Below are 25,287 nucleotides of genomic sequence, written 5' to 3' on the forward strand. Positions count from 1 at the left end.
AGGACACAGAAAGTGCAGGTTAGGAGGAGAGAGGTGGGGGTCACGCCGGACCCCAGGAGGAAAGCGAACGTGCAGGTTAGGAGGAGGGAGGTGGGGGTCACGCCAAACCCCACGAGTGCACAGAAGGTGCAGGTTAAGAGGAGGTAGCTGGGGGTCACGCCGGACCCCACGAGGACACAGAAAGTGCAGGTTAGGAGGAGAGGGGGGGGGGGGGGGGGTCACGCTCGACCCCACGAGGACACAGAAAGTGCAGGTTAGGAGGAGAGAGGAGGGGGTCACGCCAGACCCCAGGAGGAAAGCGAACGTGCAGATTAGGAGGAGGGAGGTGGGGGTCACGCCGGACCCCAGGAGGAAAGCGAACGTGCAGGTTAGGAGGAGGGAGGTGGGGGTCACGCCAGACCCCACGAGTGCACAGAAGGTGCAGGTTAAGAGGAGGTAGCGGGGGGTCACGCCGGACCCCACGAGGACACAGAAAGTGCAGGTTAGGAGGAGAGAGGAGGGGGTCACGCCAGACCCCAGGAGGAAAGCGAACGTGCAGATTAGGAGGAGGGAGGTGGGGGTCACGCCGGACCCCAGGAGGAAAGCGAACGTGCAGGTTGGGAGGAGGGAGGTGGGGGTCACGCCAGACCCCACGAGTGCACAGAAGGTGCAGGTTAAGAGGAGGTAGCTGGGGGTCACGCCGGACCCCACGAGGACACAGAAAGTGCAGGTTAGGAGGAGAGAGGAGGGGGTCACGCCAGACCCCAGGAGGAAAGCGAACGTGCAGATTAGGAGGAGGGAGGTGGGGGTCACGCCGGACCCCAGGAGGAAAGCGAACGTGCAGGTTGGGAGGAGAGAGGTGGGGGTCACGCCGGACCCCAGGAGGAAAGCGAACGTGCAGGTTAGGAGGAGGGAGGTGGGGGTCACGCCGGACCCCAGGAGGAAAGCGAACGTGCAGGTTGGGAGGAGAGAGGTGGGGGTCACGCCGGACCCCTGGAGGAAAGCGAACGTGCAGGTTAGGAGGAGGGAGGTGGGGGTCACGCCGGACCCCAGGAGGAAAGCGAACGTGCAGGTTGGGAGGAGGGAGGTGGGGGTCACGCCAGACCCCACGAGTGCACAGAAGGTGCAGGTTAAGAGGAGGTAGCTGGGGGTCACGCCGGACCCCACGAGGACACAGAAAGTGCAGGTTAGGAGGAGAGAGGAGGGGGTCACGCCAGACCCCAGGAGGAAAGCGAACGTGCAGATTAGGAGGAGGGAGGTGGGGGTCACGCCGGACCCCAGGAGGAAAGCGAACGTGCAGGTTGGGAGGAGAGAGGTGGGGGTCACGCCGGACCCCAGGAGGAAAGCGAACGTGCAGGTTAGGAGGAGGGAGGTGGGGGTCACGCCGGACCCCAGGAGGAAAGCGAACGTGCAGGTTGGGAGGAGAGAGGTGGGGGTCACGCCGGACCCCTGGAGGAAAGCGAACGTGCAGGTTAGGAGGAGGGAGGTGGGGGTCACGCCGGACCCCAGGAGGAAAGCGAACGTGCAGGTTAGGAGGATTCACAGGTTGGAGGATGGAGAATCTCTGTCTGGAGAATTTGTGTGTGTGTGTGTGTGTGTGTGTGTGTGTGTGTGTGTGTGTGTGTGTGTGTGTGTGTGTGTGTGTGTGTGTGTGTGTGTGTGGGAATACAAGGAGGGCCGTGACGTTGTGTGTTTCCAAGTTGGAAACTTCCCAGGTTGGAGAAAAAAAAAACAAAATACCCTAATTCAAATGCTTTTGCTTTATTTTATTAATTATTTTTCTTTTACATATTAAACTTTGTTTGTAAATAGTGTTACTACACTGACAACAACAAAAACATCAACAATAGTATAAAACACACGGAATATTATTAGTATTATGATTATTATTATTATTATTATGATTATTATTATTATTATTATTATTATTATTATTATTATTATTATTATTATTATTATTATTATTATTATTATTATTATTATTTCATTTGCTAATGAACAAACAAATTATCTTCAGGAGCGAGGGACGCAGTCTGAACAGCAGAAGAGCAAATGTCTGTGGCAGATGTATCTCTCGCACCGATGGCAAACGTTGTTTGTTTTGCGGTCCCTCGCGCGCGGACAAATTTGACACCTTTTCCTCTTGCCCTTTTGCGCCCGGTCGCTAGCGGCGGAACCGAGGCCGTCGTGTTCTCCTCCGTCACCCTCATCGTCCCCGTCGTCACCCCAGACGAGGTCTGCGGTGAGGGCCTGCTGCCGCTGCCGCCGCTGCTGCTGCTGCTGCTGCTCCTGCTGCTCCTGCTCCTGCTGCTCCTGCCGCTGCTGCTGCCCCGAGTCCGGAAGAGCAGGACAGGGAGCGGGAGGAGGACCCGCACCCCGAACCCCCTTCTGAAGCGTCCGCACGAGCGAGGCTGCAGCTGTAGGTTCCTATCACCTTGTCCAGGTTGTCTACGCCTCCCTTGGTGGCGTTGTAGTCTAGGACGGCAAAGGGCTTTTTGTCCCGCCGTCCTGCGTCGACGAGGAGGACGTCGGCGGCGGCCGTGGCGGCCGAGTGTAGCGTGCTCATCAGGATCACGTTTTTGTTTTTCTTGGGCACGTAGGACACCAGGACGGTGCTGGGAGTGAAGGCAAACGCGGAGGAGAAGGCGCTCCTGCCCTTGACCGAGAGGAGCGCCGGCGGCAATTCCGGCTTGTTCTTGCGAACCGTACCGAGCATGGTGAGCTCCCTGCGCAGGAGCCGCTGGCCCAGTTCGTAGGAAGTGAAAAAGTTGTCGCACGTCACGTTGCGAGGCCCGGCGAGCCCTTCTGTGACGTCCAGCACGACCCGCTGGCCCTGCTTTTTTTCAGAAGCTCTCTTTTCTCCTCCTCCTCCTCCTCCTCCTCCTCCTCCTGGCTTGCCTGTGTAAAGCTGCATCTTCCAAGCGTAGCTGGACTTGGCGTCGCACGCCACCCAAAACTTGAGGCCGTATTTTGCTGGCTTGCTAGGCATGTACTGTCTGAAAGAGCAACGACCTACAAAAAATAAAGGTGAGATTTTTAAAAATATATTTTTTTGTGTCTATGTGCCTGTGTGTGTATGTGTGTGTGTCTGTGCCTGTGTCTGCATGTCTGCGTGTGTGTGTCTGCCTGTGTTTGTATGTCTGTGTCTGTGTCTGCATGTTTTGTTTTTTTTTTTTTGCTTTACCTCTGAAAGGTACCAGTTGCTCGTCCACCGTCACGTTAGGACCCGGGTCGTAGAGGCTGGGCAGCCGCTCCACCCACGCGTCCCAGACCTCTCTCACGGCTGCCAGTTTGTCCGTCGCTCGCCTGGCGGGTCTAGTTTGGCGATCGTCGAAACGCAACAGCTTCGAGTAAGCGTGAAACACCTTGAGCGACATCGTGGCGCGAAAAATGGCCCTGCCGCTCTCGGCGTCCCACAGGCTGGCCACGGCCTCCCCTCGGGACCTGTAGACGCCGGACAAAATCAGGAGGCCCAAGTAGGCTCGCAGGTCGACCTCGTCCATGCCCTTCCAGGCGCTCCCGAGCTTTCGAGAGCCCTCCAGGTTGGTGTTCTCCAGGACGATCCTTTCCACCGCCGGGGTCACAAACATGCGGAAGGTCGATTCAAAGTCGACCGCCTGAGCCGCCGCGTACTCTGTGGGTCCCTGGGCAGAAAGAGGACTAAGAGGGACGTTCCTCGCTTCCTCGCCGTTGCGAAACACAGCGGAGGACCATTTTATTTTCCCGTCTTTAGAGATAAAAGTTTTATCTTCTTCTTTTTCTTCTTCTTCATCCTCATCCTCGAGTTCTATTTGCTCCAGTCTTTGCACGTTTTCTATTATTTCATCATCATCTTCATCATCATCATCATCATCATCATCATCATTATATTCTTCATCATCAACTTCTTCATCAGCTGTCTTTTTGTCCTTCATCTGTTTCTGGTCCTGCTGTATCTGCTTCTTCTGCTTCTCCTTTTTCTTTCTCTTCTTCACTTGACACGTCTTCCTCAGATTCCTCTTCTGATTCAGAGTCGTCATTAGATTGGCTTAAAAAAATCTGCTCTAGAACCTGTGCGGCGGTGAAACGAGCAGCGGCCATGAAGAGAGAGCGCAAAGCTGGCAGACAAGCTGGCAGGCTGGCAGGCAGGCAGGCGAATGAGCAGGGGGTCAGGCACGCAAGCATGCAGGAAACGCGGGCACGCAAGCGTCTCCCTAACACCAACTCATAAGTAAGACCGGTTTTCTCTTTTTTTGTTTGTTTTTAGTCCAAGCTACGTGAGGGTGGTGAAATAATTTGCAGGTGAAAGCACACACAAACACAAGTTTCCAAGTTGGAGGAATCTCCACCACGCTGGAGGAATCCTTCTGGTGGGATAAACTGCCACGTTGGAGGATTTTTCACGTTGGACAAACCCAGGTTAGATGATTTTTTCCCACCACGCTGGAGGAATCCTTCTGGTGGGATAAACTGCCACGTTGGAGGATTTTCACGTTGGACAAACCCAGGTTAGATGATTTTTTCCCACCACGCTGGAGGAATCCTTCTGGTGGGATAAACTGCCGCGTTGGAGGATTTTTTACGTTGGACAAACCCAGGTTAGATGATTTTTTCCCACCACGCTGGAGGAATCCTTCTGGTGGGATAAACTGCCGTGTTGGAGGATTTTTCACGTTGGATAAAGTGGAGAAAATGTGTGTGTGCGTGTGTGCGTGCGTGTGGGGTCTTGTTTCCAAGTTGGAGGAATCTCCACCACGTTGGAGGCATCCTTCTGGTGGGATAAACTGCCAGGTTGGAGGATTTTTCAAGTTGGATAAAGTGGAGAAAGTGTGTGTGTGTGTGTGTGTGTGTGTGTGTGTGTGTGTGTGTGTGTGTGTGTGTGTGTGTGTGTGTGTGCGTGTGTGCGCGTGTGCGCGTGTGTGCGTGTGTGTGTGAGTGTGTGTGTGTGTGTGTGTGTGCTTGTGGGGTTTTGTTTCCAAGTTGGAGGAATCTCCACCACGTTGGAGGAATCCTTCTGGTGGGATAAACTGCTGCGTTGGAGGATTTTTCACGGTGGAGAACCCAGGTTAGATGATTTTTTCCCACCACGCTGGAGGAATCCTTCTGGTGGGATAAACTGCCAGGTTGGAGGATTTTTCATGTTGGATAAAGTGGAGAAGGTGTGTGCGTGTGTGTGTGCGTGCGTGCGTGTGGGGTCTTGTTGAGGGACGTGAGAGTGGTGGTGAAATAAGTCCCCACCCCCCCCCCCAGGTTAGATGTTTTTTTTGTTGGAGAAATCCTTCTGGTAGGATAAACTTGGAGGAGCTTGGAGGATTTTTCACGTTGGATAAAGTGGAGAATGGCTCCGAGTTCTTTCGTGGTGAGATGATTTTGGTTTGATGCCTCTGGCAGCAATGGAGATGTGGTGCCAGAGAATACGAAAAAAAAAAAAAAACAAAACAAAAACAAGGTTAGGGTCGGAGATCGGACCCCCGGTCAGACCTGCCACCTTCCCACGGTCGGCGTCATATAAACCCCACAGAAGACAGAAGAGGATGGCTACTCTTCCCGTCCCTCTAAACTGAACAGAGCTCACCGACATGGACGCAGAGACCTCTAACTTCTCTAACGGACCGGAGCTCGTCGCCGTCGCTCAGATCTTAGAGACCTTCTCTAAGGGCACTGGAAAAGCCAGAGACAATGACAAGTTCGCTGTCTGGCGAGACGCGCATCCTCACGTCTCGCAACGCAGACCCGTGGGAAATTGGGCGCTCCTGAACGCCACCTGGGAGGAAATGGAGGTCCTAACGGGGAAGATCTGGGCCTCGTCCGGCAAGGGGCTGGTGCATCTGTGTCGCGCGCGCATTACACCGTGCGAGGGAATAGTTTTGCTGGCCGACTGCAACCCCAGTCCCCGGAAAGAGTCGGGGGACGGCGTTGTTCTTTGGGGTGCAATCAAGACCGTGAGGGGTCTGAAATTTTTCTCTCTGGTGGTTTACAATGGAGTCTACAAGATCCTCTTCGAGCCGGTGGCTCGCGACGACACGGTCATGGACACCACCGCCCCATATTGGTCCGACCCTTACGGGACGGCGTTGGACCCCTTGAGGCTGATCGGCAAAGTTATCGCCGAGGACCGCGCCAGGCTTCTGAGTCCCCCCCAGGAAGACGGAGTGCGCTTTGAGGATCTGTCTGCCACGAGGTTGCTGAGTGAGGTGCGCGGCGCGATAACGACACTGGGCGACACCTGGTGGGGGCTGTACGCCTATCCGGAAAAGCTGCCCGAGGTGAAGCCGAACGCGGGGATAGTCTTTTGTTATATGGGCGGCTACGACGCGGGATACCTGTTTGACATCGCTACCGACGAGTGTACTCGGAGCGTTTTGTTTTGTTCGACCCCGCGCGGTTTCCAATACGTGCTCGTGAATGGCTCTAGGAGAGTCCCGTTCAAGTCTGTCTCTGAACTCTTGGCTCACATCGCCGGCTGTATCGAGCTTCTCCCCGCCCCGCCAGCCTCTGTCGTTACGTGTGCCGATTAAGGTGTCCGGACACCTTTGGATTATTTGGAATACGTGTGATGTGAATTCTAATATGAATATGAATATGAGTGCATATGAATGCATTGTGTACCCCTTTCTTTGATTACTGTTTTATATTCAATAAATATTTAGCATTTAATCAAAAGTTTTGCTTATTTGGTATTTATTTTCTCCCTCATAATATAATATAATATATATATAATATAATATATCAATCAGTGTGTGTGTGTGTGTGTGTGTGTGTGTGTGTGTGTGTGTGTGTGTGTGTGTGTGTGTGTGTGTGTGTGTGTGGCTCATGGGGTCGTGTTGGACCTAGGGAGGACGTGAGGGTGGTGGTAAAATAATTTGCAGGTGAAAGCACACACACACACACACACAAACACCGAGTTTCCAAGTTGGAGGACTCTTCACCGCGTTGGAGGAATCCTTCCGGTGGGATAAACTGCCACGTTGGAGGATTTTTCACGTTGGATAAAGTCTCTCTGAGGTTTTAATATGAATATGAATATGGGTGCATATGAATGCATTGTGTACTCCTTTCTTTGATTACTGTTTTATATTTATAAATATTTAGTATTTAATCAAAAGTTTTGCTTATTTGGTCTTTATTTTCTCCCTCATAATATGATAATATTCAAATAATGTGTGTGTGTGTGTGTGTGTGTGTGTGTGTGTGTGTGTGTGTGTGTGTGTGTGTGTGTGTGTGTGTGTGTGTGTGTGTGTGCGTGTGTGTGTGCGTGTGGGGTCTTGTTTCCAAGTTGGAGGAATCTCCACCACGTTGGAGGAATCCTTCAGGTGGGATAAACTGCCGGGTTGGAGGATTTTTCACGTTGAATAAAGTGGAGAAGGTGTGTGTGTGTGTGTGTGTGTGTGTGTGTGTGTGCGTGTGTGTGTGTGTGTGTGTGTGTGTGTGTGTGTGTGTGTGTGTGTGTGTGTGTGTGTGTGTGTGTGTGCGTGTGTGTGTGCGTGTGGGGTCTTGTTTCCAAGTTGGAGGAATCTCCACCACGTTGGAGGAATCCTTCAGGTGGGATAAACTGCCAGGTTGGAGGATTTTTCACGTTGGATAAAGTGGAGAAGGTGTGTGTGTGTGTGTGTGTGTGTGTGTGTGTGTGTGTGTGTGTGTGTGTGTGTGTGTGTGTGTGTGCGTGTGTGTGTGTGTGTGGGGTCTTGTTGAGGGACGTGAGAGTGGTGGTGAAATAAGTCCCCCCCCCAGGTTAGATGTTTTTTTTTTGTTGGAGAAATCCTTCTGGTGGGATAAACTTGGAGGAGCTTGGAGGATTTTTCACGTTGGATAAGGTGGAGAACGGCTCCGAGTTCTTTGGCGGTGAGATGATTTTGGTTTGATGCCTCTGGCAGCGATGGAGATGTGGTGCCAGAGAATACGAAAAAAAAACAAAACAAAACAAAAACAAGGTTAGGGTCGGGGATCGGACCCCCGGTCAGACCTGCCACCTTCCCACGGTCGGCGTCATATAAACCCCACAGAAGACAGAAGAGGATGGCTACTCTTCCCGTCCCTCTAAACTGAACAGAGCTCACCGACATGGACGCAGAGACCTCTAACTTCTCTAACGGACCGGAGCTCGTCGCCTTCGCTCAGATCTTAGAGACCTTCTCTAAAGGCACTGGAAAAGCCAGAGACAATGACAAGTTCGCTGTCTGGCGAGACGCGCATCCTCACGTCTCGCAACGCAGACCCGTGGGAAATTGGGCGCTCCTGAACGCCACCTGGGAGGAAATGGAGGTCCTAACGGGGAAGATCTGGGCCTCGCCCGGCAAGGGGCTGGTGCATCTGTGTCGCGCGCGCGTTACACCGTGCGAGGGAATAGTTTTGCTGGCCGACTGCATCCCAAGTCCCCGGAAAGAGTCGGGGGACGGCGTTGTTCTTTGGGGTGCAATCAAGACCGTATGGGGTCTGAAATTTTTCTCTCTGGTGGTTTACAATGGAGTCTACCAGATCCTCTTCGAGCCGGTGGCTCGCGATGGTCATGGACGCCACCGCCCCAATTTGGTCCGACCCTTACGGGACGGCGTCGGACCCCGTGAGGCTGATCGGCAAAGTTATCGCCAAGGACCGCGCCAGGCTTCTGAGTCCCCCCCAGGAAGACGGAGTGCGCTTTGAGGATCTGTCTGCCACGAGGTTGCTGAGTGAGGTGCGCGGCGCGATAACGGCACTGGGCGACACCTGGTGGGGGCTGTACGCCTATCCGGAAAAGCTGCCCGAGGTGAAGCCGAACGCGGGGATAGTCTTTTGTTATATGGGCGGCTACGACGCGGGATACCTGTTTGACATCGCTACCGACGAGTGTACTCGGAGCGTTTTGTTTTGTTCGACCCCGCGCGGTTTCCAATACGTGCTCGTGGATGGCACTGTGAGAGACCCGTTCAAGTCTGTCTCTGAACTCTTGGCTCACATCGCCGGCTGTATCGAGCTTCTCCCCGCCCCGCCAGCCTCTGTCGTTACGTGTGCCGATTAAGGTGTCCGGACACCTTTGGATTATTTGGAATACGTGTGATGTGAATTCTAATATGAATATGAATATGAGTGCATATGAATGCATTGTGTACACCTTTCTTTGATTACTGTTTTATATTCAAAAAATATTTAGCATTTAATTAAAAGTTTTGCTTATTTGGTCTTTATTTTCTCCCTCAATATACAATATAATATATATATAATATAATAATCAATCTGTGTGTGTGTGTGTGTGTGTGTGTGTGTGTGTGTGTGTGTGTGTGTGTGTGTGTGTGTGTGTGTGTGTGTGTGTGTGTGCGCGCGTGCGCGGAGCATGGGGTCGTGTTGGACCTAGGGAGGATGCGGAATGTGAGGGTCGTGGTGAAATAATTTGCAGGTGAAAGCATACACACACAAACACAGAGTTTCCAAGTTGGAGGAATCTTCACCACGTTGGAGGAATCCAACGGTGGGATAAACTGCCACGTTGGAGGATTTTTCACGTTGGATAAAGTGGAGAACGGCTCCCTAGTTCTCTGGTGGTGAGATGATTTCGGTCTCTCTGAGGTTTTAATATGAATTTGAATATGAGTGCATATGAATTTATTGTGTACCCCTTTCTTTGATTACTGTTTCATATTTAATAAATATTTAGTATTTAATCAAAAGTTTTGCTTATTTGGTCTTTATTTTCTCCCTCATAATATGATAATATTCAAATAATGTGTGTGTGTGTGTGTGTGTGTGTGTGTGTGTGTGTGTGTGTGTGTGTGTGTGTGTGTGTGTGTCTATGTGTGTGTGTGTGTGTGTGTGTGTGTGTGTGTGTGTGTGTGTGTTTTTCTTTTTTATTTTACATGTATGGGGAGCGTGGCTGCTGCGGGCACTGAGGCCTGCGCTATTGTGTCAACGCTATTCCACCAGTCTCAATGTGAGGAGCGCTGCGGCGGAACCTATTGACAAGTCGCCGCCTCATTTCCAATTTTTACACAAGTTTACACAAGTTTTCCCTCGATTTCCCAGGTTTCCCAGGATTTTTCCGAGTTGGAGGATCCTCCTGGTGGGAATAAATTGCCCCGGTCGGAGGACTTTTTCCACGTTGGACAAAGTGGAGGACGGTTCAGGAGGAGTTGTCTGGCGGTGAGATGACGATGAGCCGGTTGGAGGATCCCTCGCTGGTTCAGATTTTGGGTTGGGTGCCTGTGTGTGGGGGGAGGGAGGTGCGGCAAACCTTAAAAGTCGCAGAGAGAATACGTCGCAGTACCACTTCACCTGACAAGCTTGGAACGAGCGTTTATCCACAGTCTCGTCGAAAGGTTCCAACGCTATGGCCTCTCAACAAGAAGGTGACCTGCAAACCGACGGCTGCGCGGTGTTCGAGCCGCGGCTCGAGCGGACCACAGACTGTCTGCGCCTTCGCGTAGAAGAAGAGGGAACCCCGTGCCCGTTGGATCATAGCGGATTCCCAGACCCGGAAGAAGGCTGAGACGAAGGTCTGGAGTGCGACTGTTTGTGTGGGAACGCTCTGGCCGCTGAGGGTGCCTTGAGGGACTTGTTGGACAAACACATCCTGGCCAGCGACGGACGGTGTGCTCGCGTCAAGGCTCATTACAGACACCGCCACCTGCCACCGGATCAATTGGCCTTGGACCTGGGCGAACTCAGGTTCGCCCACGGCATGGTGGCGTTTCCGGACGCCCTCTTATTTGCCAGCGGTGGCAAATGTTACCTGCTAAACGTAAAGCGATGCGTCATCTGTGCCGGCGCGGGGAGACGACACCGCGACAGATGCAAAGAAGTATGCGAGAGATTCACGGCGTACCTGACCGACACCCAGCTGGACGACGACTACGGGCGCAAGCCTCTGCTGTACACGAAAAGGCCGAGCGAGAGGAGCGTGGTCGGCCCTCGCACTGCGGACAACCTGTTCAGGGAGCTGGGCAGCTGTGAGGGCATGTCGTATGAGCTGGACACCGTAGACACTCACGTGTGTGATGCGTGCGGCGTCAGGCTTTCCCGTTTCGTAGCGGGTGACAACATGCTGAGAGAGCATGTGTATCACGTGCACGTTGCCGGAGTGGAGGAGTGCGACTTCCTGGCGAAAAAGTTCTCTGGCAGAGAAAGCGTCCGGAAAGCAATGATAGGCAAGGAGCGTTACAGAAGGGGCTACGTGGCGTTCCCCGAGTTGATGCTGAAGGAGGCCGTGGAAGGCCATGTCGGCTTTGGCTACGATATGCCCTGCGTCGTGTGCGGCTCGCGGCGGAGCGAGAGCCACAACCAACGCTGCGGGATACTGATGCTGGCGCTGCTGCGAAAGTTGCTTCGCGTCAAGTTTTGATGAGCCGAGAATCCCGTTGATGAAGATTAAAAAACAAAACAAAAAAAGGGCCGCATTCAATTTCTTTCTACGCCTGCCTCTGTTGCTTTACGCGTACCGATTAAATTATACTGTACGGAATGCGCCTTGTACTCCTTTATTTCATAACTGTTTTATATTATTAAATAAACTTTTGGCATTTAATCAAATGTTTTTGCCTGTTTGGTCTGTTTTATTTTTCGTTTAAAATGGTCAGCCCTTGCACGCAGCTGTCTGCTTGCATCATCATCATCATCATCATCATCATCATCATCATCATCATCATCATCATCATCATCATCATGTTCGTCATCATCATGTTCATCATCAGTGGGCCTGTGGCACGGGTGGAGGTAAAGGGGAGGAAAGGAGAAGGAAAAATAAAAAACAAAAAAAATGGGGTCGCGCCGGACCCCGGCAAGATGCCTGACGGGGAGGTACAGGGGGCTGGGGTAGCGCCTGACCCCGGGAGGATGCGGGACGGGGAGGTACAGGGGGCTGGGGTCGCGCCGGACCCCGGCAGGACGAGGGACGGGGAGGTACAGGGGGCTGGGGTCGCGCAGTTCATCTGAACTCGATGATCGTGCAGCCTCCTGCTGAGGGATGTTGGCCAGGAAGCAACACTGAACATAACCTGCAGGAGATAAAAAAAAAAAAAAAAAAAAAAACTATTTAAAGGGCTTTGTAGTTAAAAATAGTAAAGCCCCACTGAATCGTTAATACGTTACTGCTCAACGTATGCCCTCAGACTGATGGCAGGAATTAATGTAGAAACATCAAAGGGAGGTAAACAATGATTCATAGTCATGATCGTAGATGTTCGTACTCGTACATGGCGGTTAAAAGAAGGCAGATTGCAACTAGTCGCTGTCGCTTCGTTCTGCTTTTTGCAAGACGCGCTTTCCACTGGACGGCAGCAGTTCCTTAGAAGCCCTGGTTTTGTTTTTACTGTGGAGAGAGGAAACAAACAGTGACCATGCAGAACAGAGATGGGACACGTCTGGTTTAAGGGAAAAAGTATTTAACACTACAGCTATGCAATGCTGAAAGTCTCATGCAGCTGTTCCGTAGCAGCTAATGTTTATCAAAGTGTCATCCGATCACAGTTTCTGTGTGTGTGTGTGTGTGTGTGTGTGTGTGTGTGTGTGTGTGTGTGTGTGTGTGTGTGTGTGTGTGTGTGTCTTGTAGTTTAAAGATACTTACGCCTCTTTTTCAGCCAGCCAGTTCTAATGCATCATTTATCTTTTTTAACATGTTATAGCGCTCACGGCCTTTAACCTGCACTATTTGCCTCCTCTGTTTTACGATCCCTGCCGGGACACGCGCAGACACGCACCTCAAAGCATCTTCGGCCCAAAAGTTGTCCGCTAAAAGACAGTAGAAAAACATTTACTAAGGCTGCAAAAGCTATCTTTGAGGTGGGATAACAGTGATGCACAACTTCAACTTCAAGTTACATTTAGAAACAAAATAAACATAAAACAGGCAAATACATAAAGCAGGAGATCAAGTTACACCACGTCGACCCTCGGTTTCCATGTAACACTACTCTTTATCCAGCAAATACATTTCAGCTCACACCAATCCTGGTAGATGAAACCATACGTACTCTGAAGTCTCAAGGGTCAGGATGTGGTCAGGATGGGTCTGCGGTTCATGCCTCCCATGCAGGAACTGTTGCACATGAAGTTGAACAGGATTGTGGTGATCTCTGAGCCCGGCTGAAACACATGCAGGATAGTAGTCGTTTAGTGCACGGGTAATTTCAGGGATGACAAACCGTGAAAGCGGAACGAGAGGCACAACAGAATGATAGCATTTAATTGCTAGGTTAGGGGAAAGGTCAGAAGTGAGAGGCAGTGATACCTGGGGCGGCTCATAGGGAACAGTCACACTGTGCCTTTTTGTGTTGTGATCCTCAAGATACTGAGGCCTTTGGCTGCCCTCCGCTCTGATCAAATGACTGCGATGGTCTGCAGCTGAAAAGGAAAAAACCAAAAAGCCAAAGCATCTCTCTCTCTCGTTTTCTTTTAACAAACATTTTAAAACAGAAGGTATTATTTCGCTGAAACGCTTTTCTTACCGTCTTCTTGTAGACAGCCAGCAAATACATTTCAGCTCACACCAATCCTGGTAGATGAAACCATACGTACTCTGAAGTCTCAAGGGTCAGGATGTGGTGAGGATGGGTCTGCGGTTCATGCCTCCCATGCAGGAGCTGTTGCACATGAAGTTGAACAGGATTGTGGTGATCTCTGAGCCCGGCTGAAACACATGCAGGATAGTAGTCGTTTAGTGCACGGGTAATTTCAGGGATGACAAACCGTGAAAGCGGAACGAGAGGCACAACAGAATGATAACATTTAATTGCTACGTTAGGGGAAAGGTCAGAAGTGAGAGGCAGTGATACGTGGGGCGGCTCATAGGGAACAGTCACACTGTGCCTTTTTGTGTTGTGATCCTCAAGATACTGAGGCCTTTGGCTGCCCTCCGCTCTGATCAAATGACTGCGATGGTCTGCAGCTGAAAAGGAAAAAACCAAAAAGCCAAAGCATCTCTCTCTCTCGTTTTCTTTTAACAAACATTTTAAAACAGAAGGTATTATTTCACTGAAACGCTTTTCTTACTGTCTTCTTGTAGACAGCCATTACTCTGAGAACCGCACCGTGTGGAGGTTTACAACCAGGCTCAACTCCCCCGCAGACCGGTGGACAAGTCGCAGGGGGCGGGAGCTCCTCGACAGACCACCCTAACCTCAACTAAACCTGCCAACAGCAGCGCGCTGATCAGTGACTCGCTGTGGAAACATCGATGCCACTGGCTCTTCACACGCAGCGACTCGCTCTGGGCACGAAAATTTAGCAAATGGCCACAATGAACAAGGCTGCACACGAACGCCACAATGAGAGCTACGAAAGAATGGGTTTCTAACGCGGCGCCAAGACCCCGGCAGGACGCTTGACGGGGAGGTTCCGTGGGCCGGGGTCGCGCCGGACCCCGGGAGGACGCCTGACGGGGAGGTACAGGGAGCTGGGGTCGCGCCGGACCCCGGCAGGACGCCTGACCCCGGCAGGACGCCCGACGGGGAGGTTCCGTGGGCCGGGGTCGCGCCGGACCCCGGGAGGACGCCTGACGGGGAGGTACAGGGAGCTGGGGTCGCGCCTGACCCCGGGAGGATGCGGGACGGGGAGGTACATGGGGCTGGGGTCGCGCCGGACCCCGGGAGGACGCCTGACGGGGAGGTACAGGGAGCTGGGGTCGCGCCTGACCCCGGGAGGATGCGGGACGGGGAGGTACATGGGGCTGGGGTCGCGCCTGACCCCGGGAGGACGCCCGACGGGGAGGTTCCGTGGGCCGGGGTCGCGCCGGACCCCGGGAGGACGCCTGACGGGGAGGTACAGGGAGCTGGGGTCGCGCCTGACCCCGGCAGGACGCCCGACGGGGAGGTTCCGTGGGCCGGGGTCGCGCCGGACCCCGGGAGGACGCCTGACGGGGAGGTACAGGGAGCTGGGGTCGCGCCTGACCCCGGGAGGATGCGGGACGGGGAGGTACATGGGGCTGGGGTCGCGCCTGACCCCGGGAGGACGCCTGACGGGGAGGTTCCGTGGGCCGGGGTCGCGCCGGACCCCGGCAGGACGCCCGACGGGGAGGTTCCGTGGGCCGGGGTCGCGCCGGACCCCGGGAGGACGCCTGACGGGGAGGTACAGGGAGCTGGGGTCGCGCCTGACCCCGGGAGGACGCCTGACGGGGAGGTACAGTGAGCTGGGGTCGCGCCGGACCCCGGCAGGACGAGGGACGGGGAGGTACAGGGGGCTCGGGTCGCGCCGGACCCCGGGAGGACAAGGGACGGGCCTGTGACGAAGAAGAAGGGAGGGGTGACCGAGCCGCAGCGGATCCTGCGACGCGTAGGTGCCTTGTGGCCAAAAAACGTAAAAAGAATCAAAAGTTTCATTGTTTGTCTCGTGGGGTCAGACTGACCCCCTCGAAGGCTGCGTGAGGGTTAAGTCCGCACAGCCAGTGGAGGTGCACCTGAAATCTGGGTGCAGGCCTCCCTTGAAGTCACAATATCCATTACAACCTGAAGCTGAGGCTGGAATTCAGCCAACCCTCCAAGGTCTGTTGGATGTGGGTGCACTTGTGGAGGAGCCGAACCCATGCGGTAACACACCCATATATTCCATTAAAAAAGTGGAGGATCTTAAAGCAGGGTTCGCAGTGGTGCAAGAGAAGAACGGGAGCATGGAGGTGATGACCACGCAGGAGCTCTCAGCCTTGCTCTGCCCAACTAACAGAACTGAAAGCTTTAACAGCTGCTTGTGAGTAGCAGCAGGTAAGCGAGCCAACATATATACAGACTCAGCATTTGCACACGGTGTGTGTCATTTGTTTGGAGCAGCCTGGAGAGGCAGAGGCTTCAAGAAGACTGATGGGTCTCCAGTGACACATGGTAAGCAAATAAAACATATGCTACTAGCCATGATGAAGCCAGCAGCTCTGGCTATTATTAAGTGTGTAGCTCATAAACATGATGGTTCTCTGATTACCCAGGGAAACGCTGCTGCAGACTGGGCAGCAAAGACGGATGCTACTTTAGCAGTTCATGCTGCAGATGATGAAGATCAAATAACCTCCTAAGATTTGTCTTTGTTGCAGAAAGAGGTGCCAGAGGCTGAGAGGCAGCTCTGGGTCGAGAGAGGAGCCGTTCAAGGTGATGACGGCTTATGGAGAAACCATGAGGGACTGTTGTCATTGCTGATAAATGAAGCACATGGCCTGAGCCATGAGTTCAGAGGTGAGGTTGTGAGACGAATCAAAAAGTGGAACTTTTGGGCTCCCAAGCTTTATTAGTATGTTGATGAGACAATAGGTTGGTGTGAAACGTGTCTTAAATGTAACATCAGGCGGGGTATGGTACCCCCAGCGGGACACCTGCCAATTCCTGATGGCCCTTTTAAACATCTGACCTTAGACTTTGTAGACATGGTGAGGCCGGTACAAGGTAAGCGTTACCTTCTGTTTGTAATTGATTGTTTCAGCCGTTGCATTGAGGAAACACAAAACTGCTGAGACTGTAGCAAAATTTCTGTGTCAGGAAGTTATTCCAAGATTTGGCATTCCCCTAAAAATCAGTTCAGACAACGGCAAACAATTCGTAGATAAAACAGTAGTGTGTGATTCTGCAGAAACTTGGAGTGAAACAGAGGTATGGCAGTGTTTACTGTCCCACCTCACAGTCTGATGCAATGGGATTCTAAAAAACAAATTGCTGAAAATCTGAATGTCTACAGGTTTGAACTGGATCGACGCTTTGCCGCCTGCTCTCATGGCCTGTAGAGCAAGTGCTCACAGAACACTGAAGCTAACACTGCATAAGGCTTTGCTAGGCCGACCAATGCCTGTGCCAGCTTATCTTGCAGTGAAAGGTCCATCCTTTGTCCATCCAGGGAAAACGGGACTGGTGGATTCTGGGCTGGCCACATGGGTCCCCTGCGGCGGGGGTGTTGTGGCTGCTGAGACCGGTGGTACTGTGCCGGAGTAGGGCCAATTTGAGGGTTGGCGTGTGCCTGTCTCCGGGGGGGGAGGCGGGCCTCCCTGCCGGTGTGCGGGGGGCGGACCTGGGGGTGGAGACCTGGGTGACCTGTGTCCAGGGGAGTCCCTCCGGGGATGCCTGCCAGCCGGAGGGGTGTCTCTCCCCTGGGGCGCTGCCCCTGCTCGGGTGGAGCGCTGCCTGCCCAAGCGGTCCGACGTCCTCTGGTGACTGCTCGGGCCTGTTGCAGGGGGGGTTGGCGGACTACTCAGGCTACAACCTTCATTGGGCCCTGGGCGGAGGTTGGCCCTCAATGCACAACCGCAGAGTATGTGTGTAGGTTCGAGTGTAGCACTACACGGGGCGAGCATGGGCATACTTGAGCGAGAGAATGGGTAATTGTGAAAGAAAGGTGAGGATGGCTCTGGCTGTGCTGCGTGTGGTGCCTGGGCAGTAGTACTGCGGTCCCTGGGTCTTGGCTGTCTCTTCCTGGCTGGGGGTTGTGGGGGGCGGTGGGATGGGTAGCAGAGCCAGTCAGGAACCTGGCTCTGCAGACCCTGGTGCTCTGCTTCCCAACTACATTTCTCCACATTCATCCACTTAGGTCAGCCGTGGGCGTCCTGCGGATGGAGGGACCGTGGCTACCAGGAAGTGTTTCCGTCCCTCCCAAGTGTGATGCTCTGCAGTTTAATTGCATTAGTCATACACACTCGTCCAGGAATCTGGGGGCTCCTTCCGGGGGGGCCAGTGGACGGAACCTTCCCATTGATGGCTCTGTCTGCTGGACCCCTCGGAGAATTGGCGATCCACCAAAGTTCCTCATACTTAGCCACATACACATACATTTAGGGCCAGGGGTGGGCTCTTTCACTGGGGCCTGGGGCTGAGGCCAGTTGTGGCCTCGCCCAATGGCCCTGGCTGGAGAGATCACCACCCAGTTTTAACTGCAAAAAGACATTTAGGGTGAAGGGGGGCACTGTCCGGGAGACACACCGTCAGCCAGCGGTCGTGGTCGCACTTTAGTTCCACACACTCACGTCCAAGCTGGGTTGCAGGGTTCTGGGGTGCCTTTTCCGCTGCTCTCTGCTTCCCCCGGGTAGGAGGGAAGGAGGAGCTGCGGTCCCTGCCTGGGGCCACATGGGCGGCAGGCCGGAGGCCTACCCTCCCCACGAATGTGCTGCAGGCCCGGTGTGATGCCAGGGGATGAGGTTGGGCCGATGGGGTAGGCCCCGCTCCACTCGTGGAGAGGTGGTGGACTGGGGGTGGGCCCCACTCTGCGTGCGGTGGCATCTCCTAGCGGGCTCCCTACAGACCGTGGGTCCTCGGGCTCCACTCTTTCAGGCCGACCCTCCCACCGGGGGGAGTGTTTGCCCCTGGTTCTCATGGGGCGGACAGCGTTGACCCACGGTGACCCACTCTGACCTCGGGTGCTGTCTCTGTGGCTGCTGCAGCTCTGCCTGGGGGGCTCTGTGTGGGCGACTTGGGTCGCAACACCTGCCCTCCTGGAACTGAAGGTGTGTGGGCTTCCTGGCTGCTAGGATTCTTTCCCCTGCTTGTTGGATGGGAGTAGTGGCCGAGCTCCTCACATCACCCTGGCTTCCACAAGTGGCATTGTTCATACAACAACAGCTGCCTCACCCTTTGGGTGAATAATGTTAAGCTACAGCTTTACTAACCTTGTAGTGGGACACTCAACACCTGAGCTGATAAACAGGCTTTCCAAATCCAACTGTAAGTATTACTCATACTTATCACTACCAATATCAATAATGTGTGAATATGGAAATTGTGTGGTTGTATGTCACAACTTTTATTAAGTAGTATGGGATATGTATAAGAATGCATATGTGTATGTATATGATATGTATATGTTTGTATGAGTATGTGCACATACCTTAACACTATTATTGGTATTAGTATTAATCTTCAAGGTAAACCACAGTACAACAGTTGTTTAGTTATGAATGTGTTAGCCTAAGGTACATGCCTGCTTATTTATTTTGCACCGATTGTTTACTTAACAGATTTGCTTGGTCTCAGCAGCTGGTTGCATATTTCAAATGTTCATTTTTTAATTTAAAACAGCTCCTGAAGCAGGCAGACTGACGCACTCAACTTTTTAGTTGACTGTTTAGAGAGACTTTTGTCTGTCTGTCTGTTTGTCTGTCTGTCCTAGCACAGTGTAGTAGAATTGTAGTAGAACAGTAGAACTGTCATTATCAGATCCATGTCCTGTTCTCAGAACGGTGCCTATACTTGGTATTTGACCCTAACACTACAGGTCAGATACTAAAGCTCCATCTGTCAGGTTGCGGCAGAGAGGACCCAAATGCACAGTGCTGAGGCAGCAGACAGATGGTACGATAAAAAGGGCTTTAATACAGGAATTGTAGTCACAGACAGTCCAGGTCATTCACGTGTAAGCACAATGATTGAGGCACAGAGGGAGCAGGCGTGATCAGGTCTGGTAACAAGCATGGATCAATAACCGAGGGCTCAGATTAACGTACTGGAATCGGCAGGCTTAGTCAGGTCCAATAAATAAGCAGGGTTCAGCAACAGAATCAACAGAGTACGGTACCGGTCAGGATCAGACGAGAATCAATGGTCGGGAACACGAAACAGGGTCGAAGACGCGATGAGCTGAACAAATGATTGCTTGAAAGTGACAACATGCGTACGACGATCCGACAGATACCTGTGGTAACAGGTGGTGATTAAATGTCCTGGTAAGTAATGGCAAATGCAACACAGGTGCGTGTACTGAAAACCGGAAGTAAAGTTAGCGTGAACAGGATGGGACTAGAAACTGGAACTACAGCGATAAAACAGGAAACCAAACATGACGAGTGAAAACAGAGTCCTTCAGCATAAAACGGGAAATGAAAACCAAAACCTGACACCACCTTTTGGTTTTACCCTCGAATTGCGTCTTTGGTGCGAAAGATGGGTGTGGCCTCATTAACATTTTTAACACCTTCCCCAGGCAGACAAAGGAGCGGGGCTGCTGACAGTCGGCTCATGGAGTGTGATGAGTGTGTGATCAGCGCCGGAAAGGGCACTGATAGTCGACTGAAATCAGCGAAAATGAACTGCTCCATCTGTAATATATGTGTGACTGGCTGATCTATCTTTAATATCACAATAACCTTCCATCCTGTCAGTGACATATTTGCATTTTCATAGCTTTTGTTACATTAAAAAGATGAATTAAAACTTGTTTGAGTAATATTGTTAGAAATTATAAAGAATTAATATAAATAAATCAAATAAATAAATAAAGAGCTTTGTGAGATTCTGCACTGTATATGTAAGACATTAACAGAGTAAGTCAGTGACGATTCTCAGTTATCCAGGTGATGTTACCTGGAAGCTGAGTCATGGTATCTGGACAAAACGACTGGGACTCCTTCTCCCACTATTACAAGGTCCAATGTCCTGAGTAAGGCAACTTAAATATTACCAAACAATCTCTATCTTTCAGATGTTGAAGAGTAAACTCAAAATACGTCCTTTGAAAAGAAGTAACAAAAAAAGGTGGAGAAGAAAACTCTCAGCAGGAAGGGACATCTTGCTGCAAAGCATCCTAAGCACAAGAATAGTGAAGAATAATGTTAACTTGATTCCAGCCAGTGCATTTGTCAGGGCTCGCTGTGAGCGGACAGGAATAAGGGATCGAAACGCACAGCTCAGGAGACTGGACTAAGCAGAAACCAGGTTTATTTAACATGATCCAAAACGGCAAGCCGAAACGGGAGTCGGGCAGGCAATTGTCAAAAACCAGTGATCACAATATCTAGCAGAGGTACAGGCAGGGACAAGGCAAAACACAGTCAGAACAGGCACAAGTCAAAAACCAGAGACTTATTTGGACATGGATAGAAGGCTGACAAATTGGGTGCACAACAAAAACGGAACAGGTGAGTGCTGGAGCTTAAATGTTGAAAACTAATTACTGAATGGAAACAGCCGACAGGGCACGTGATCAGAAACGTAAAGCAGGCAAAAGACATGACAGAACAGAAACTGGAAACACTACCAAAATATAGCCTGGTAGGTCAGTTGGTAGAGTGCTGGTCTCAGGAAGCAAAGGTTTTTGCGGTTTGATCCTCCCACATTGGCTTAAACGCAGGGCCAGTTGTGGTAGGTTGTTGCCAAAGCAATTGATTATGTGCTGCTTGTCACTCTGATAAAACCAGGGACTTTTTTAAAATAACTTATATGTCAGTTTATTTTCCACAGTAAAACATACAATAATTTTATAGATAAAGTCAGTACTCAAGTGTGGCCCATTACCCCACATATTGTAGCCACTAGAAAAGTGGTTATGTGTTCCACATGTGTTCCAGCCATGTGCACTTTTACCAATATATATAACTTCATACGAATAGTGTGATTCATTATAGAAGATTGACTCTTTCCTCCTCTGTAGTAAAATGCTCTATATGTCTGCTTAGGAAGACGTTGGTAGTAAGGCAGTCAGTAAAGAAGCATTCTGAAGATCTTAAATTCCTATATCATGATAAAATTGTATTTAGGTGGTGGTATTTATTTCCGAGAACTATTTCTGAGGTTGTAGAATAAGTAGATTGTTTTTGGCAATTTACTATATACTATGTGTATATATATGAATGAATAGACTTTTCACCAGCAGTTTCGTGCCCTCCTCCCAATCACCCACAAACTGGTGGGTCTAGGACTAACTGGCGGGTATGTGGTCAGTTACTGCAGCGGTGTTAATGGTTAATGGTTCTGAACAGATTCTATTGAGAAACTCAGTATAAATATAGTTGTCATCCTGCGCCGGCTCTTGAAGGACGATCAAATAGAGGTCAACCAGAACCAAGGTAGATTTCTGGCAGAATGCAAGGGTTTTTATTTCTTTGTTTTCCCGGAAATATACGTTAACAAATTTAATTAACATCAGCTGCTCACGGATGACGTTTACCAGAGAGTGAGCAACTCCATAAGTATGCTTTCTCTTTTCAAATTGATGATTATTAGACTCTAGAACTTTTTTTAATTTTAGAGTTTCTTATCATTGGCAGACCGACTGGCGCTACACCGCTGCCAGCGCCAGCCTTTGTCTCAAGAGCAAGGCCCCCTACAGCAGCGGCATCCACAGGCCCAATACACCTTCAACGCCTCCCCGAACGGATCGGTTCTTAGATTCGTCGGTCAGTTATTACATAATATAGGTTGAATGTCATTTAAGTCTGCAATGTGTTGAAAATAAGAAAGGTTTTTTCTTTTCTAAAAAGACGCTGAGATTCATCCAGTGACGCAAACCGGTCACAACCTTGACAGTAAGTATGGCTATTGTAAAATATAATTATATTGTCTTTTTATTCCGCTGGGTCTATTGTAATAAGTCTCTCTTTTTTCTCAATATTAGATGCAGTGCTCCTGGAAAGAGTGCGGGAGCCTTGCCGAACCTGGAAGACATATTCACAGTCAACAACAACAATCGCTGAGTCACATGAGATCTGACAGGTGTGTGGGGGGAGTGTTAGTGTGTGCCTGATTCGCTTTGGCATATGGCGCACAGGCACGGCGCTTAGACACAGGCACAGACAGACAAGATAGTTAGGTCGCCTAAATACTCAACCAAAGGATAAAGGATACTTTACGGAGGCCCAACAGCCCTCCTGAAACCAGGATTGTAACCAGAAACAGGTTCAATAAATTTGAAATAAGACAATAGTTAAATATCGAACAGATGAATGAGGTTGATTATGGACACTTTTTATCATCCATCTGGCTCATCTGCTCTATCCAGGAATCACAGACGCTGAGGCAGAAAGGAGGTGGCGACATCTTCAGCAGCTGGCTGGTTTGACAGCCCAGACCCCGGTGTGTTTCACGGACATGCAGAGGTTTGAAGTGGTCAAGATTGTAATCTTTTACAGAACAGATTTGACACTGAACACCTTTCACACTGCAAAGCAGCTGCCTGGTGAGCCCTCTAAAGAGTAGGCTCGAGATATTTGTGCAGTCATTGCTACATGGGTTAAGACGGGCTGCTGAATCATAAATAGGAGGGGCATTGTAACGTGTGCTTTGATGCCGGCACTAGTGATGTGTTGTTAATGAACGATTCGTTCAATATGAACTAATCTTTTATATGACTCTGGAAGAACGAGTCCTCTCAATGAACAACTCATTCGGTTCCATGCAGTACCTTCTCTCGCCACATGACAGCAGCTGCTGAAGCAGTTAAGGAAATAGAAATGATTTGTTGAGAACTGACTCAATTAAGCATTATTCCTCAATGATTTGTTCTTTTGTCACGTGAAACTGTCACGTGCTCTGTAGCGAGCACCAAATGCTCAAGTTTGTTCCTAATTCGTTCATACGGATCTTCACGGATCACTCATTCGTTTGTTCTTTTATCATGTGACCGCTACCAAATGACTGTTGTGCTGTTAAACAACAATGGCAGTGAAGATTCATGACATAAGTCACGTTAATGTGGTGCATATTTGCTAAGTTTGAATTGCTACTGGCATCTTGTAATTATAATTTGTCCACTGAAGCAAACCATGTTGTCTTCAGTATATAGTGTTTGAGAACCGTGGCCAATTTTACAACTCCCACAAAAGGGCTACAGCGCCACCTGCTTTCGATTCGAAATGATTCGTTCTCTTTACTGATTGAGACTTAAAGATCTGAGTTAGTTAAAAGAACTGAAGTTCCTATCTCCGGCAGCCAGTGACAGCATGGTGTGTGAATATTGTAATCGGTGGTGTGCCTCAGCCTATTGTGTTGCAAAACACTGGGAGAGGGTGTGGAGGCTCATCTCAAAGTTTGTGTTGAAACGGAGTGGATCACAATTACAGTACACCCAAGATGTAAGGCACATCTTACTATGTACAAAGTATCCACTGAAGGACTGAGGACACAAGACCTGTATTTATACCCTTTTACAAACCCCCACATGAGCTGTTGACTGGTCTTTGATATACATGAGAACAGTAAACCCCCCCTTGCCTCCCTAACAATGTTCCCGTGGTCAACACAGTGAAAGCCCCACCATTTGATAACCAAATGCTTAATGAATACATGTTACACACAGAGTCTGTCGACCCTTGAAAGAGTACCAGACGTTATTCCACATAAAAAGCTGTTGTTCTTTGACTTTGAGGCATACCCTGATGAGAATAGCACGCACATGCCTTTTTACGTGAAGAGGGGTAATGGCGTCCCGTGGGCTTGCTACGGCCCCGACTGTGCAGTAAAGTTTCTTGAAATACAATAAATCAGTGTTTTTGGCTCACAATTCGAGAGGTTTTGACGGGCATATTCTTTTGAATGCCATGGTGGCTTTGGGGATACACCGCTCATTATAATGCAGGGATCTAAAGTGATACTGTTCACAGAGCCTCATTAAAATCTGAAATTTATAGATTCAATGAATTTTTTGCCTTTTACACCAGCCTACCTGCCAAAAGCTCTGAGTTTCGACGGTGCCACAAAGGGCCATTTCCCGCACAAGTTCAGCTCTAGGGAGAATTTTAATTATGTCGGGCCATCCTGAATAATACGAATGCAATCAAATGCATTCGCTTAGTCCCCCCACTGCTTGACAACTCAGAGTGGAGCCCAGGACGCAGAGTCGCAGTCTTACATGCCTCTCTGCATGTTCTCTACAGCCGCCACCCACTCTTAGTCTTAGTTATCGCATAGAGACTGTGTCTGCTTCTCGACCACCTAAACTATACAAGTCACACACAAATCAAAGAGGAGTGACTTACCAGAATTTAATAAACATCAAAACAGTTCCTCTTACAGAACAAAGTAACAGTAAGCTAATAAAGTGTGGTTTATTAAATATTAGATCTCTCTCATCTAAATCCTTTTTAATAAATGACTTGATAAGTGACCATCACATAGATCTGTTCTGTCTCACTGAAACCTGGCTGCAGCAGGATGAATATGTTACTTTAAATGAGTCGACTCCAATGAGTCACATCAACTATCATGTTCCAAGATGTACAGGTAGAGGTGGAGGAGTAGCAGCAGTTTATAAATCAGATTTATTAATTACTCCTAAACCTAAACATAGTTATAACTCATTTGAGAGCCTCACTCTGAGCCTTTCTCACCCAGACTCTAAAACTCAGAAGCCAGTTGTGTTTTGTATTGTTTACCGTCCTCCTGCTCCATATTCTGAGTTCTTAACTGAATTCTCTGAATTCTTATTTGACTTAGTTTTTAGCACAGATAAAGGCATTGTAGTGGGAGACTTTAACATTCATGTAGATGTTGACAGCAACTGTCTCAGCACTGCTTTTAACTAATATAATTTAATAGACACTATTGGTTTTACACAGCAGGTAAATGAACCCACTCATCGTTTTAACCACACCCTAGATCTTGTCATGACATATGGGGTTGAAATTGATAATTTAATAGTTCTTCCCCAAAACCCTCTGTTATCTGACCATTTCTTATTAACTTTTGAATTTAGCACAAC

General features: G+C 50.2%; 1 protein-coding gene and 2 long non-coding RNA genes across 3 annotated transcripts; 1 reads left to right on the top strand and 2 right to left on the bottom strand.

Moving 5' to 3' along the window:
• Window positions 1–1,585: 1,585 nt before the first annotated feature.
• LOC129604849 (piggyBac transposable element-derived protein 4-like) lies at window positions 1,586–3,812 on the bottom strand. The gene is made up of 2 exons (XM_055512961.1): window positions 3,164–3,812; window positions 1,586–2,991 (listed from the first exon to the last, which is right to left on the bottom strand). The coding sequence occupies exons 1-2, from the start codon at window positions 3,567–3,569 to the stop codon at window positions 2,201–2,203; spliced, it is 1,197 nt and encodes a 398-aa protein (XP_055368936.1). The 5' UTR covers window positions 3,570–3,812; the 3' UTR covers window positions 1,586–2,200.
• A 7,644-nt stretch (window positions 3,813–11,456) lies between these two features.
• LOC129604850 (uncharacterized) lies at window positions 11,457–12,857 on the bottom strand. Its single transcript, XR_008696154.1, has 3 exons — window positions 12,488–12,857; window positions 12,117–12,232; window positions 11,457–11,918 (listed from the first exon to the last, which is right to left on the bottom strand). It is a non-coding gene; the product is annotated as an uncharacterized LOC129604850 (long non-coding RNA).
• Window positions 12,858–17,020: 4,163 nt separating this feature from the next.
• LOC129604872 (uncharacterized) lies at window positions 17,021–23,312 on the top strand. Its single transcript, XR_008696177.1, has 3 exons — window positions 17,021–21,988; window positions 22,073–22,117; window positions 22,207–23,312. It is a non-coding gene; the product is annotated as an uncharacterized LOC129604872 (long non-coding RNA).
• Window positions 23,313–25,287: the final 1,975 nt, after the last annotated feature.

The sequence above is a fragment of the Betta splendens genome, chromosome 11 (assembly GCF_900634795.4).
Source record: "Betta splendens chromosome 11, fBetSpl5.4, whole genome shotgun sequence".
NCBI classification, from domain to species: domain Eukaryota; kingdom Metazoa; phylum Chordata; class Actinopteri; order Anabantiformes; family Osphronemidae; genus Betta; species Betta splendens.

Excerpts from the sequence above, each read along its gene's own strand:
- LOC129604849 (XM_055512961.1), bottom strand. The coding sequence starts at position 3,569 with ATGTTTGTGACCCCGGCGGTGGAAAGGATCGTCCTGGAGAACACCAAC. Across the intron at positions 2,992-3,163 it reads GCAACTGGTACCTTTCAGAG|GTCGTTGCTCTTTCAGACAG; the intron begins GTAAAGCAAAAA and ends TATTTTTTGTAG.